Source organism: Poecilia latipinna, unplaced genomic scaffold (genome assembly GCF_001443285.1).
Source record: "Poecilia latipinna isolate Pla-1442-1.1 unplaced genomic scaffold, P_latipinna-1.0 Scaffold5, whole genome shotgun sequence".
NCBI lineage: Eukaryota > Metazoa > Chordata > Actinopteri > Cyprinodontiformes > Poeciliidae > Poecilia > Poecilia latipinna.
In genome coordinates, this window is record NW_015112621.1 from 877724 (window position 1) to 891917 (window position 14194).

Consider the following 14194-nt stretch of genomic DNA (forward strand, 5'->3'; position numbering starts at 1 on the left):
TGCATTTTCGCCTCCATTTTTGAACAAATTAAAAGAAAAATGCTTTTCCTCAACATGCTCCTTACATCCCTTAGTGTTCAGGAAGCTGTTTGTTCACTAATGCTCTTTAATGAACCCCTGTAGCTTTCACAGAACAGCTGTGTTGAAAATGAGATTAAATTACACACATATATAAACCCTTATTTTGTTTAGACGTCTGAGTAAAGAGAAATGTGTGCTACACTTTGATGACCCTGTAAATGGACTCAAATTGACCATATATGAATACATTTTTGTTCTTTGAAAGCAAGAAATAAATATATTCAGAGATGTGTGTTATTTTGACAGATCAGAAGCACAAACCTTTTATCAAAGCAAATTAATTAAGTTTTCTTTGATACAGTTTGTAAGTATAAACAGCCTATAAATTACAGGTGACCAAAAGTCACATACTTCTTACATTTATTTCAATAAAAACCCTGAGTAAATATCAATTAATTATCAGTTTATTTAGTAAATAAACAGACTGAATTATAATTTCCCTTCGCTTAGTGTTACTTATGAAGCTAAGCAGTGGTTTCTGACTTCCTGCTGAACAGCCAAACAGCTTCTGCTCCTGCCTTGTGCTTCCCTCACTGAAGTAATTTGTGTGCGATGGCTTTCAGTCTGACAGTGATCTAACTGAGTCCCTCTTGTACGCAGAGATGAATGATTCATCAATTCACCAAATTAAGACATGCCAGTCTTTATATAGTGCTGAAAATGAAGTTAAAATGGGTTTTGTACCACTGTTGATCAATATGTATGATGGCACTACTACCCTGCTAGGGCATGAAAGGCTCTTTGTTTATTACTGCCAAAGCTCCTTAATGATATTGCCTATTAGATATTTACCAGTGGCTGCGCCTTGGGAGGCCACTTTCAAGGGCAAAGAGAATGGGAGGAGGATTGAAGTAAAACAGCAGAGCAAAAACGATTCTCTTTTAATTTGAGAGTTTGATGAACTCATGGCACCAAATGCTGCTTTTCTTTCAAAGTTGCTGGTGTCATGAAGAAACTCTGTGGAACTGGGATAATTTGAGATTGTCTCCTGATGGGAATCTGGCTACCGTGTTAAATTCAAAATGGAAAAGCCTGAAATTTTCATCTTAAAATAGCTGGATAGAAACTGAGCAAAACTGAGTATGGTAGCAGAATTTATCATGGCAAAATGTCAAAGAACATCTAAATATTTGACTTTGCACTGTTAAGGATTTTGGAAAGTTTTTAATTCACAACTATTTCTGCTTTTCTTCCACCTGTGAGGTGCCACCAAATCAAAATAATGTATTTTAAACCTTTTGACCGATCTTTAACGAGGATGTCAAGCCGTAGAATTGTTCATATAAAATTGCAGGTTATTCTTTGTACTTTTTGTCCAGACAATTTTCTACTACGAGGAACGTTAAGTTATTTGTTCTCTTGAAATCTATAATCATCTCTTTTGTCTGCATTCAAGATATTTATTTTCAAACCATAACACAAAGCAATTTGTCTGAAATAGAGTTGAACATAAACAGTCTTAATACCTTCATTTTATGTTTTCTTAGAGACTTTGTACAATGTTTATGTTGATATTAAAATATCTTGCTGTCATGTAAAGTATCGGTTAGCTGTTCATCTCTACATAAGAAACAGTTTCATTTCAAGTGAAATTTGTAACTTTTGTGTCACATGACCTGCTGATTTTCTTATGTCTAAATGTAATTTTTCTAAAAATATTGTCCTCCAGAATAAATAATGCAAGCAAACAGATTTGACAAAAGAAAAAAGGAAGGATACAGGTTGAACATCTGAGGAACAATGCTACTCCCTTGACAACCAGACTATGCTTAGTTTCTGAAGCAATATGGCAATTTTATAGGATACACACTCAATAAAGGACTGACCTTATTGGCTTTACTGTTAAATATTAGGCTTTTGGGGCTTTATCACCATATAGAGCAGGCTGAAATAAAAATGACCTTGACTGGCATGGCCTTGATGGCTTTACATAGGAGGACTATGTAACTTTAGACTGGTTAATCATCTTGATAAATTGTAATTAGTAAATCTCATTTTGAAACAAACTAACTACCCTTATTCACAGAAAGATTATGTCTCCACGGTCTTCTAAAAGGAGTTTAAAAGTGAAATATTGTTGGCCGCCTTCGTTTTTAACACATACTGAAGTGTGAAGTTCATTGTGGTTCAAAAAGCCTTGTATATGTGAGGAGTTACACATTCAACCCACTCACATCCTCTTAAAGGATGATACATGGGATGTACCGGGTGCTTTTATCCAAATAGCCGTGGAGTAGTTGTTATACTTTTAGTTCCAGTGACCCCAGTGGGAATCAAGCTCTTAAATTCCTCCAGTTGCTGTCCTCTGCTGGGCGATACAGCATCGCATTATCAGCAGCATCAGAGAGTGGCTCTTAACGCAACCCATTTCATACACTTTGTGCTGTGGTTAATGTGCTTAAAAAGTAGTTGTTTGGGCTGATACCGCACAGGTAAAATGTGTATTCGTTTCACCACTTTACTGATTTCAGGATGGCTTAAACTTCTCCAAAGGGACCTGGATATTTGGAGCTTAGAAAATGGGCTAAATTGTAGGGTATTATCTAGATTTTAATGGTGTGAAAAAATCTAATTCTCAATTATATTTTGGTATTAGACTCCATTTTGAACCTTTTATTATGAAAGGAGTCCAGATGAGGGCAAAGCAATTGTATGAATCGCTAATTAAGATGTAATCTACGCAGCCCGCCTTTGGGCACAGACCTAAATTGAAAACTCCAACACCTTGCATACTTTCCAGTGTGTAACCCTTTCCCAGTGTCATGTATGGTTAGCTTGAACAGTTTGAGAGAGCAGATGGACCAGAGTTTTGGATTTTCTGCCAACAGCTTTCGTGGATACTGACATGAAGGGTTTCTTGCTTTTAAAATGAGTGGGCCCATTTTCTCTCTGTGCCGCTCCCAGGGGCCGTGAGCTTGTACAGTCCCGGCACTCATTACTCAGCCTCCAAAGAGAAATCCTGCCACGGACTCTCAAAGATTCACCGTTATGTTCCAACCCCTCAAGGTCTCTATAGATTTCCTCTGTTCTCGCGCTTGTTGAGAGTTTAGTCAGAGCAAAAGTCTCCAGGGTTATCCATTAGGAAGTATAATTTGCGTCACTACTCAATCCCCAATTCTTGCATAGTGCTTAAATCTTCATTACACCAGACAGCTTTTGTTTAGTCAGACATACAGAACTCTAGTTTTGCAACAGTCCAGTCCAAAGTGAAAGTGAACTGTTGCTGGTACATAAAACTTTGTCTGAATTCTAATTCAAGGCCGTGCCAGCCAAGGGCAATTCGCCGTCCTTGCAAAGAGGGTAAAAAACGTTTCCATCAAGACTAAATGATTGATGGAGTCGCTGAAGGTTTTCCGTGTGGTGTCATGTTTCCATCTTTCAGGGACCTGTCAGATCCTCTTGTCGTACATAAGATGACTGATACTGCACACATTATAGGGCTTTCTTCCTCCACATGTGGAAGTCATCTGTCATGTGAATCTACATGGACATTCTTGACCAAAAAAGAAAAGATGGATGTGGATTGTTTCAACACTAAATCTGATACATTTGTAGGATATGTGCCCTTGAATTAAGGATTTTAAAAGGTGTTAGGTTTGGGGTCAAACATCAACGGTTGACATTGACACTGCTTGAAAATGTATTTACCTCCTGTTTCTTTCACTTATATTTTCAGATCATTGCACAATTTTTAATTTTTTAAAAAATGTTCTAAAGGAAAAAGTTATTCAAATTAAACTTCCTGCATTTCCTATGTGAACCATATTTCAGTGGTCCAGTTTCTTATTACTGCTAGTCCCGTAGAAAGAAGAAATCGCCTCAATAAACCTTGTCTGACAACATGAAGTAGGCAAACAGATTTCACAAACCAACATAACCTGCCACAATCTGAAGAAATTTAAGAATAAAAGATATGGTCACAAACATCCATCAATTTGGAAAGGGTTGCAAGGCATTGGAACTTCAGCAAACCTCTGTAAGAGCTATCAAGTAGAGAAAAGTGAATTCTCCCAGGAGTGGCCGGCCTACCAAATTTACTCGCACTTCAACAACTCACCCAGACGGGGGAAAAACAAAGCAATGTCTAAAACACTCCATGCCTTACTTGCCTCAGTAATGGTAGGCTTTTAAGATTTAATAATGCTGGACACAAATACCCCCACAGGTGAGTTCTAAGGTGAAAACAACCGTTGACCAAAGAGGTCGTCTTACATTGGCAAAAAATAAAATAAAATTCCGATTTTCCTCAAGACTTAAAATATTCTATGCACTGACAAAACAGTACAACTTTTTGCAAGATGTGTTTCCTGTTAGATCCGATGTAAAAGTAACAGCATTTCATAAAAAGAACATCAATTGTGCCAGTGGTAATTTTTTTAGTTTAGTCCGAGGCTGTCGAACTACCACCTTTTTTTCTCTCTGACTAAAAACCCCGAAGGATAATCTTTTGGCAAAAGTTTGTAAGCTTAACTTCACCTGTGCAGTAAAAGCAATGATCCAGAGTCCACAAAAATCAAAGTGGTGAAGCAGATCTTAAAAAGCATCCAGTGGTGCTTGATTACATTTCTGCACTGGGGAGAGGATGAAACTATTCTCTCACTGCACGGCATATTCTCTCTGAGTTACTTGGAGTGTAACTCTGTTGTAAAAAAAAAAAATAAAAAAAAAAAGGCAGACATCGGATTGAGATTGCACGAGCAGGAAATTTCACTGCGTTGAATTTAAGTCACAACACAGCTGGGTTTGACAGCATAACAATGTTGTAGTTTAGAAGTCAGAATTTCAACATGGTGACATCCATAAACGTTGTTTACAAACATAATTTTAAGCTTTACTTTCCATAAGCAAACAGCACTTTTAATTTGCTCAGTTTAGATCTGAGAAGCTACATGTAACATTGATTTTTAGATGCACTCTTACATGTGTGTCTTGTAAAATAAACAGGTTTCCACCACATCAGACTCCTGCTGATGAGAGGAGCGGCCATATGGAAAGGCGACGTCAGCCTTACAAGTCATAACGGGATAGTCGGAGCTGATCCCAGTTCCCCAGTGGGAAATCCGACTTCGAAGGGCGGTCCGGTTGATTTTTCTGTTTCGAGTGCAACTGAAACGCAGCATTATTCTTCTGTGCCTCAAGTCAAAAACAAAAAGTGCTGATCAGGAAATTCCTAGTTTATCCTTTATAAAAATGTTCACAGATATGCAAAGAATTTTCTTTGTCAAGTGGGTTTAAGAAGTGAGAAAAATAATTTGGAATTCACTGCTCTTTGGATTTGTTCGCCTGGCCTGCTGCACCGCCTCAGGATGGAGTAACCACACTGACTCTTGAATACAGTCTAATGTGTGTGCTTTCAATTTCTGGTGTTTATTGTGTATAAGAGCAGGAAGTGATAAAGAGCACAGCCCTGGGATAAATGCTTCTCCTCACTGTGCGTGCTGGATTTTATTGTCCTGCACAATTTCCCAGATGGGAGCATTTCAGCTGGTGGGTTTGCCGGGTGCGTGAAAAGCTATTTGCATCTGCCACTCTGTCTGAAGTCTCTGTCTGCCCATATAATCTCAGAGTGCTGGAGTATGGAAGATACTTCTGCAGTCCCTCCCTGATGAAACACATTATGCTGCAATCCTGATATTCCTGCTGAGTCCATGTCAGCACTCCTTTCTCAAACATTTTGTTTGCTGGGCTTGTCACATTCACCCATCAAGGAAAGAAATGTTTTAAACTTCCTTCTTCAAGTATTCTGCTTTGCTAGGATCTCTACATCTTCTGTGTTCTGTTTTGCTTTTCGAAGCGAAACAGAACACAGAAGTGTGTGGATTAAGCTAGTTTTTATTCCAGACGCTAACTTTGCTTTGCAGCAGCAGCTCAATTAGCGACTCAATCAGCTGCATCTGCATACAACTGAACATATTGTGACTTATTATGAACAAAATATGGTTTAAGTACCAACAGAGATCATCCAGGCATCTAAATTAGCATCAGAAAACTCTCTAAAATCAGCTAATAAAAAATCAGGCTCAAACCCAAACTGTATTCATCAACTAGAAAGCTTAATGTACAGCCTGCTTACACCCCCCACCATTATGTCTATTAGCTAAATTTCACAATGACAGAGAGGGCAGAGACTTATTAATTAACGTCTTTCAAATCAGAAGTTTACATATAGAAATGTTACTGTCTCTTTAAAACAATGAGGGAAAAGCCCAGATGATGTTATGTATTTGGAAAACTCTTATAGGTCAACTGACACAAACTAACCTGACCCAATTATGCCGGTTCTGTGAGGAGGAATGGGTCAGAACTCCAATAAAATATTGCTGAGAAACTTATGGAAGGAAACCCAAAACATTTGACCAAAGTCATACAGTTTAAAAGACAAATAGTCCTGATACTAAGCAGATTATCCTCGATACCGACCAAATGTGAATCCGAAGAACGTTTAAAATAAATCTCTGCAGAATCTTCTTGTTAAGCTTTTTAGCCTTTAGCAAATAGAAATATTTTTGGTCAATCTAACTGACCTGAAACAAGAGAATTTGACTTCATACAGAGAGAGTGTTTGTTTATTTGGTGTATGAACATATCTTTATTTGATTCTGTGCAGTCACTTAGTATGAAATTCCAAAACACCCACATTATTAAAGTGTGTTTGATAGATGGTGAAAGTCAATGTAATATGTCTGCCTAACGAAACCTGTCGGTTTGTAATAGAAAGTTGCATCATTCCCATTCCAACCTTTTATTGACCACGGATAAAGCTAATGCTGCTTTTACAATGTAAAAAAAAAAGTTATTTTCTTCCTACAGTCCAGTGCCAACAATCACATGGAGGAAGATAAATGGCATCTTCCCCAAAAAGGCAAGACTCCGGAAGTCCCAGGCCGTACTAGAGATTCCCAATATTCAGCTGGAAGACTCGGGAACTTATGAATGCAAGGCTGAGAATACAAGAGGAGGAACTGCTTTCAAAGGGCATCTGCTGGTCTACAGTAAGTCGGAGTGCACCACTTTTACGCTTCCTTTTTGCACTTTTTTTTTCCTGGCAAAAATTCAGGCTTTTTAATGTGGGTATGTGGTATGCATGCAGTCTTACTGCGTGGTTATTCAGGCATCCATGCTACTATCCCCTCTTGGTCTGTTTAGATCATTTTTGCTTCTGCTCAGCCGTCATGCATTATCCAAGAGCAAGCATACATTATCACATTTGTTGATATAGTTATTCCAGGAAGCATAACTACACTATTGCTCTACTTTCAACTTCCAAGCAATTTTTCAATAATATAATTGTTGTTTGTCTTTTTCAAACTCAAGGCAAGAAACTGTAGAGAAATCTTGAAAAGGTTTTGTTCTGTATATATCCTAGAAAATCTGAGAGACATTTCTCACATGCTTGCAGGCTGAGAAAGAAGCGGGACGTTCCGACAAGAATTTAAGAAACAATTTGTTTTTTTCATCTTATCAACATAATCTGATGTTTTTTTTGTTTTTTTTTGCGTGGCTTGAAACGACTGGATTGATCTTCACTGCTTTCAATTTTCAGTTGTTTTATCTTGCAGCTCAATTAAATGTTTGAAATATTTTTGCAGATGTGTCACAAAATGCCTTTTTTTAAAATCATCTTAAAGACAATGGAAATACTTATTAATGCTTCATACATTTAATGTGTACAGTTTTATGGCTCCAAAACATATTTGCTTATTAAAGGAACACAAAATCCTTCAAATAACAAATTATTTATAGCCAGAGATTTTGTTGTCAATATTTGCATGCTCTGGTATTGAATTATGAAGCTTCAAATGTGAATCTGTTTCTTTGGAAAGTGCTGCTTTTAGCCTCCCGACAATAAGAGGCACAAATAATGGAGCAGAGTTGCTGGCTGTACCTGTGATCATAAACTTATCTAAGCTGGTACATGTCTCCCATTTCTCTTTGTCTGTGCCTTGTGCACAGGACCAAGATAATGGACTACCTCAACCTTGGTAGAACACATTTCCAAGGCCCCACAGTTCTTGGCAACTTCCATTCTGTTGACATCACAAGGAGAATAGGGAGCTAATTTGTAGCAGCCCTGCACTAAATGTAATTTACACAGGTCACCTGGCAGCTTGAACTTTCATTGTGCGGGAGACCTTGCTGACCATAATCATTCAATCAAAGCACACCAAACGTATTCTGCTGAAGGTGGCATATGCATGGAAAAGAAAAGAGTCTGCTGGCCGTGGAAGAAACAACTCAATACTCAGGGTGTGTGCACACACTGAGGAGGTGAAGAGGAAATACGCAAAGGATGTTCCTTGATTCTGTGCTCTGTCTGAATCTACACTTTTTGATATTCCTGTGCAACAGAAACTGAAATAAATCAAGCAAAACCTCAAAGCTCATTAATAAGGGTTGTAGAACATATGACTTTTAAGTGCTCCACCAATTTAAAGGATTTGGAGGGAAGAATTATTATTTAAAATATATATATATATATTTTTAGCTTTATTTCATACTAAAGTGTTATTGCCTCATTAAAACATACCTGGAGGGTGCAGGTGGACATTTATCATTTGTCATTTATTGCAATAAACTTCTTGTACAGTTAATGTTTCAAACCCTCCAAAACCCTGTGTTGTTGAGATTGTTAGTTTTACTTTTGTCTCCACTTCGTTCAACAAGAATCATACTTCTTTACCCATGAAAAAACTAAAGAACTAATTACAGTAATGTCATAGCAAGAAAAGACGGTGTTCTTTTGCAGTTATTTGTTGTATAATTTCTCTGTTATACAACATATAAGGGTGAGCAAAAGAAAGAGTCTGCTATATGTAAAAACAGAGTCTTCATGGTTTTTAGAACGCAAGCTAAGGGACTTTAATGCAGGATGTTGTTGAGCAGGAGTGTGAACCCTTGAAAACACAGAATACGTTGGAAAATAAGAAGTCCCAAAGAAAGGTAGTTGACTTGTTTGCAGAGCTTATAGAGCTGCTTTACAGTAGAAAGAAAAAAAAATATTCTCATAAAGAAGAAACAAAGACTATTTGTGTGCATTCGGTTGAGAATTTTGTGTGTTCATTTTCTCCAGTTCTAATTGCCTCCTGGCATTTTCTGCTTGCAAATTACACAATGATACACACATTCATTAAAGAGTTGTGCAGTTAGACGGTAAAAGAGGCTTCCCTCTTTTTAATGCAGCCTGTGGGCCCAGAAAAGCCTCACTTTTGTTTTTTTTTTTGTCTGAGTTGCTTCTTTATTAACAACTACCGGTAGTTCAGATGTATGGGCTCAGTTTATTCTTTGCCTTGCATTGTAATGTTTACTGGTTTAACATGCGTCTGTCTAAATGTGTATCTCTATATAATAATTAGATGACTTCTGGAACCAATTTGTTGCTATAGAGCATCAGGGTATTTGTATTTGTAATAGTTGTGATGACCTACTCTTTGTTGATCTAGTTGACATTATCACAATAAAATTCATGAAGATTTGTGACTGCAGTGAGGCCTAGATTTACCTGATCTAAACTGATATTGATGAACTTTCTCGATTCAATCGGACCAAAAATCGTACCAGTGTTGGTCGGCGTTGCAACTGCCATTAAAGGTGGAGTAAAGTGGCATTGTAGCTACATATATCAGGTTCCCAAACTGTATTTTTCTTTTCAAATATTTTAGATTTTCCACAAAAAAAATCTGCAAACACACTGTGTAAATTCCACAGTTAAAGTCCCCAGAAGAATCCACAAATCTGTGAATACTGAACAGTGAATAGATGGTGGTCCACTGTATGTTAGCCTGCTGATGTTTCAAGCCGAGAGAGTCATACCCCCAAAAGACCTGCAGCGGTAATTACTGTTATTCAATGTATTGATCTTAAGGGACCTAATTTGCTTTTCCATTTTTTAAAATATTTGAAAATCTTTTATCGTTTTGAGGGCCTATTTTTTCCAGGCTGTAAATGCGTCGTATACTGATCTGGTGAGTTGTTACGTTTTATGCCTTAATAATGCCAAGAACTTTTTGGAACACAAAATGTGTGGTTTGGACTTTTATCTAAATATTATATAAGTTTCCAACACATTTTTTTGGATGTTTTTTTTTTTTTTTTTTTTTTTGCCTTTTTGCCTTTTTGCCTATTCTAATTACAGAAAAAACATACTTGTGGCTTTTGTATATTTTAAGAATGTATTACTCATTTTTATGTCTCTTTTTTTTCTCTCTATCTTCCAGCCCTCCCTCAGTGGGTCAGAATGATTAATGACACTCAGATGGATAGTGGAGAGAAGCTCCAATGGGAGTGTAAGGCCATCGGGAGGCCCCGGCCCACCTATCGCTGGATTCGTAACGGTTTGCCCTTGACATCCCAGGTACTTTTAATACACACAGCAACCCTCCTCGTCGTTAATTGCACACTTCATGCAGAGGTAAAAAAATTTCCACATTCAAGTCCTGACTATCCCTGGTGCTTTTGCCTCGTTTCAGGGTCGAGTTGAAATAGCGAACGGGGAACTGACCATTAACAAAGTGCAACAGACGGACTCAGGAATGTACCAGTGTGTGGCTGAGAATAAATACGGAGCCATCTACTCCAATGCAGAGCTGAAGATTCTAGGTACTTATCACCTGGTTTGTTAATGTAGACCAAGCTGCTACTTTCTAGACTAAAGTCGCTTTCCTTCAGAGCACATTTCTTAATCTAATACCGGCTGAACCATTGATGTCTGATTAAGGTACTGGCTGATAGGCGAAGAGATTGAAATGCAAGAGGAGAACGCTGAACTGTGAGATATGGTGATTGCCAATCAATGGCCCCTGATTTAACCCAGGCACCGGACAGATGAACAGACTAATGACTCTCCTGGTTGTATTCACTGAGGAGTGTGTGCACATCAACTTGATGAGGGTCTAGAACATTTTGGCACAACTCTGAGGAGGATGTAAACCAGTAACTTGTAGGTATGGATTTCAGCTAATGGAACCAAACACTGGCAGTGGTTTGTTTGGGGATTTTAATGACTTCATTAGGCTCTCATCAGTGCCCTGTTTGCTATCACACGAAAATACCCACTTCCAAGAAAAACAAACTTTCACTTCTTGACTTTCATCACAACCTTTTTCAGTGGAATCTGTGTTTTTCCAGCCAAACCTCATTAAACACTCCTGAAAGCAGATGTTTAAATACACTGAAAGTAAACGCACTTAACCTTTGTTTTCTCTGAGCTAAACTCTCCGTGTTTAGCTCAGTTTAGATTACTAAAATTGTTTGTTTGCTAAATACCAGAAAATTGAGAAATACTTTGTTAAAATAATTATTTTATTCAAAATCAGAACTTTACAAAACCTAGATGATTCCATGAGTTTGTGGGTTTTTAACATGTCAATTCTCAGAGTTGTTTTGAGGCACATCTAGGATTATCTGAAACACATCTTTCTTCTAAAGACTGAATCTTGACATAAAACTGGCAGATTAGAGTCTGCTGAAGAATTTGGATGCAAAGATCTTACTTTGTGGGAATATATCACGTGCACTTCATGAGATAGACGGCATTGCACCAGGCTGTATTAAGTGGGATTTGTTTTTCTTTTAACAGATAGTAGCAAAATTACATAAGTGGATCTCAATGTATCAGTATGTTATTGAAAAGTTCCTTCATTTCAGTAATTAATTTCACTAAGTGAAACACATACATACATAGACTGTTTTCAAGCCTTTATTTATGTTATTTATACTAATACTCCACATAAAACTAATAAAAACATGGCATATATTTTGTTGCATTATAATACTTTAATATATTCTGTGTTAGAATGTATTTATATATATTTATCAAAATATAAAAAATACAGGAATGCTAGCTTAGTGAAACATTTCATACATGCTTAGAGATTGTTCATTTTATAATACGACAAATGTGTCTCATCAGAGCACATGTTCTATTTTACTGAGACGTATTTGTACAAGAAACAGCAGTGTTACCTTATAAGAGTGATAGATGAAGCTCTGTTATTTCCATAGCACGACTTTGCAAACAGCCAACATTGTCTTTTTTTCTTTAAACTAACTTGATTCTGCAAGACAGTCAGTGCCTTGTCAGGGATTGCCATAATTGTCTAATCACCTGCAATTGCTGACAATTGCCTACTTACGAATAACTTTGTATCATTAGTTTCCTCTTTCCACCGAACCAGCATTATGTGCACTTGGAAACTTTTTAGACATTAAAAGGCAAAGAGAAAGTGCTTCTATGCCTTAAGGCTGCAGGCTAAAACATAAGAGTCGTGCTGAAATAGCTGTCCACTGTTCTGTGCTGATGCACTATTTTCTCCTTGTCATCTTCGATACTGGGACACATCTGGTGATACCCATTCCCCTTTCATTTTTCCCTCAGGGATGACTTGATTTACTGTCTTTTATGGCTTGCCCTTTTCTGAAGGGGAATCTGTGGCATTTTGAAAATCTTACTGCAAATGGATAAAGTTTTCTGTGTACGTTCTGGGATGTCTGTGTAGAACAACACTCCTTGGTGAGCTTTATATTCAAGATTCAAGGTGTTTGTCTGCAAGATTTAAAAGTTGCGGGGCTTTTAAAAGGCTTTATCCAAGCCGACGACCAGATACTCGTGTCTTCCTCGGAGTCACAGTCACGTTGGATGAGATTTGGAAGCCGTTGATGAATGTTTTCATAACTTTACCCTACGGGCACGTCTTCCCAGTGACCTGCGCTCTGTCTCGATGTCCAGAAGCGAACACTATCAGGACAGATTACATGACTAATAACAGCCTGCAGATGAGCGATCACCAGAGGCTGCACGGGGTCAACGGCTGCCCTCACGTCTGCGATCTTGTCCCAGATCCAGCTCTTCTGGGAGTGTGGTAGCATGGAGGCATGCGAGTGGTGGTGCCACCAGCTTTGATTAAAGCAAATACACACAGCAACTGCTCCGGTTTCTGCTCCTTTTTGTGTCTACAGGGACCTCCGCCACTCAGACAACTACTCAGGCTCAAAGACAAGTGTTACAGGGAGAAGGGTTGGCCTGTAGCTACAGATGAGATTGAATTGTCATTGTGCATAACGTCACCTATGAGGCATCATTCAAGATTTGAATAACCAGTGTTGACAAAGCCCTAGAGCCTGTGCATGGCCAGTGCATGGTTCTCTAAACAGCTACATAATTGTTTATTATTTGTATCTTATGCACTTACTACTCTCTCAGTCTGGATAAATTAATGCCAATAACAAAATACATTTAAAAAAATATATACAAAGCACCCAACTGTGTCCAATATAACAAATAATTCAGTTAAATATCACTTTGGTACATTTTACAATCTTTTGTATTGTCTTTTGACAAATATGAACTTTATTATGCTGCTAATGAGAGACGTTTGTATTCGGGTCCTGGAACGGTAGAAGTTCATATAAATAATCTTCTCTGTCGCTAACAGGCTTGAGGTTACAATTGTCCATATCTTCACTTGTATTTAAAGTTACAAGATTGATGCTTGATTATGATCAAGTCAAGTTTGTTTGTGTGGCATATTTCAGGAACAAGGCATTTCAAAGTGCTTCACATGATAAAAACACAATAACTAATTATGGTTGAGAACAGCAAACAAGCAACAAACGTCACATTTTCTCAAATGCTATTATCAGAGTCATCAAGAATAATTATCATCAAACATTGGGATGAAATCTAGAACTAATCAATGTTCCAGTCATTATTAATCAAAACCAACTCTAATAAACAAGTGAAGTGGGAATTTAGCCTTGATTTAAAGGAAGTCGGTGTTTTTGCTGTTTTGCAGTTTTTTGGAGGCTCGTTCCAGATTAGTGGAGAATAAAAACTGAATGCTGATTTTCCATCTTTGGTTCTGGGGATTCAAAGTAGATTTGAATCAAGAGACCTGAGTGGTCTGTGAGGTTGATATAACATGTTGTTGATGTATTCTGGTGCTAAGCCAGGGGTGTCAAACTCAATTTCACCAAGGGCCACTTCAGCATATTGGCCACCCTCAACGGGCCTCATTGACGTTACAAATCAGGGTCTCAATGTCCAGAAGTGCATCCCTGCTAAAACACCCCAGACAAAAGGTTGACTTCCCTCATTCAGTTCTGTAGAGGCTTATAA

At 37.8% G+C, this 14194-nt stretch overlaps 1 protein-coding gene across 2 annotated transcripts in view; it reads left to right on the top strand.

Moving 5' to 3' along the window:
- Positions 1 to 14194, top strand: part of cntn5 (contactin 5) — a 180428-nt gene that overhangs the window by 119475 nt on the left and 46759 nt on the right. For both annotated transcript variants that reach the window (XM_015016012.1, XM_015016085.1), the window contains exons 10-12: positions 6892 to 7073; positions 10296 to 10432; positions 10548 to 10677. In XM_015016012.1, coding sequence (XP_014871498.1) covers positions 6892 to 7073; positions 10296 to 10432; positions 10548 to 10677 — 449 coding nt within the window. The remainder of the gene's footprint in view (positions 1 to 6891; positions 7074 to 10295; positions 10433 to 10547; positions 10678 to 14194) is intronic.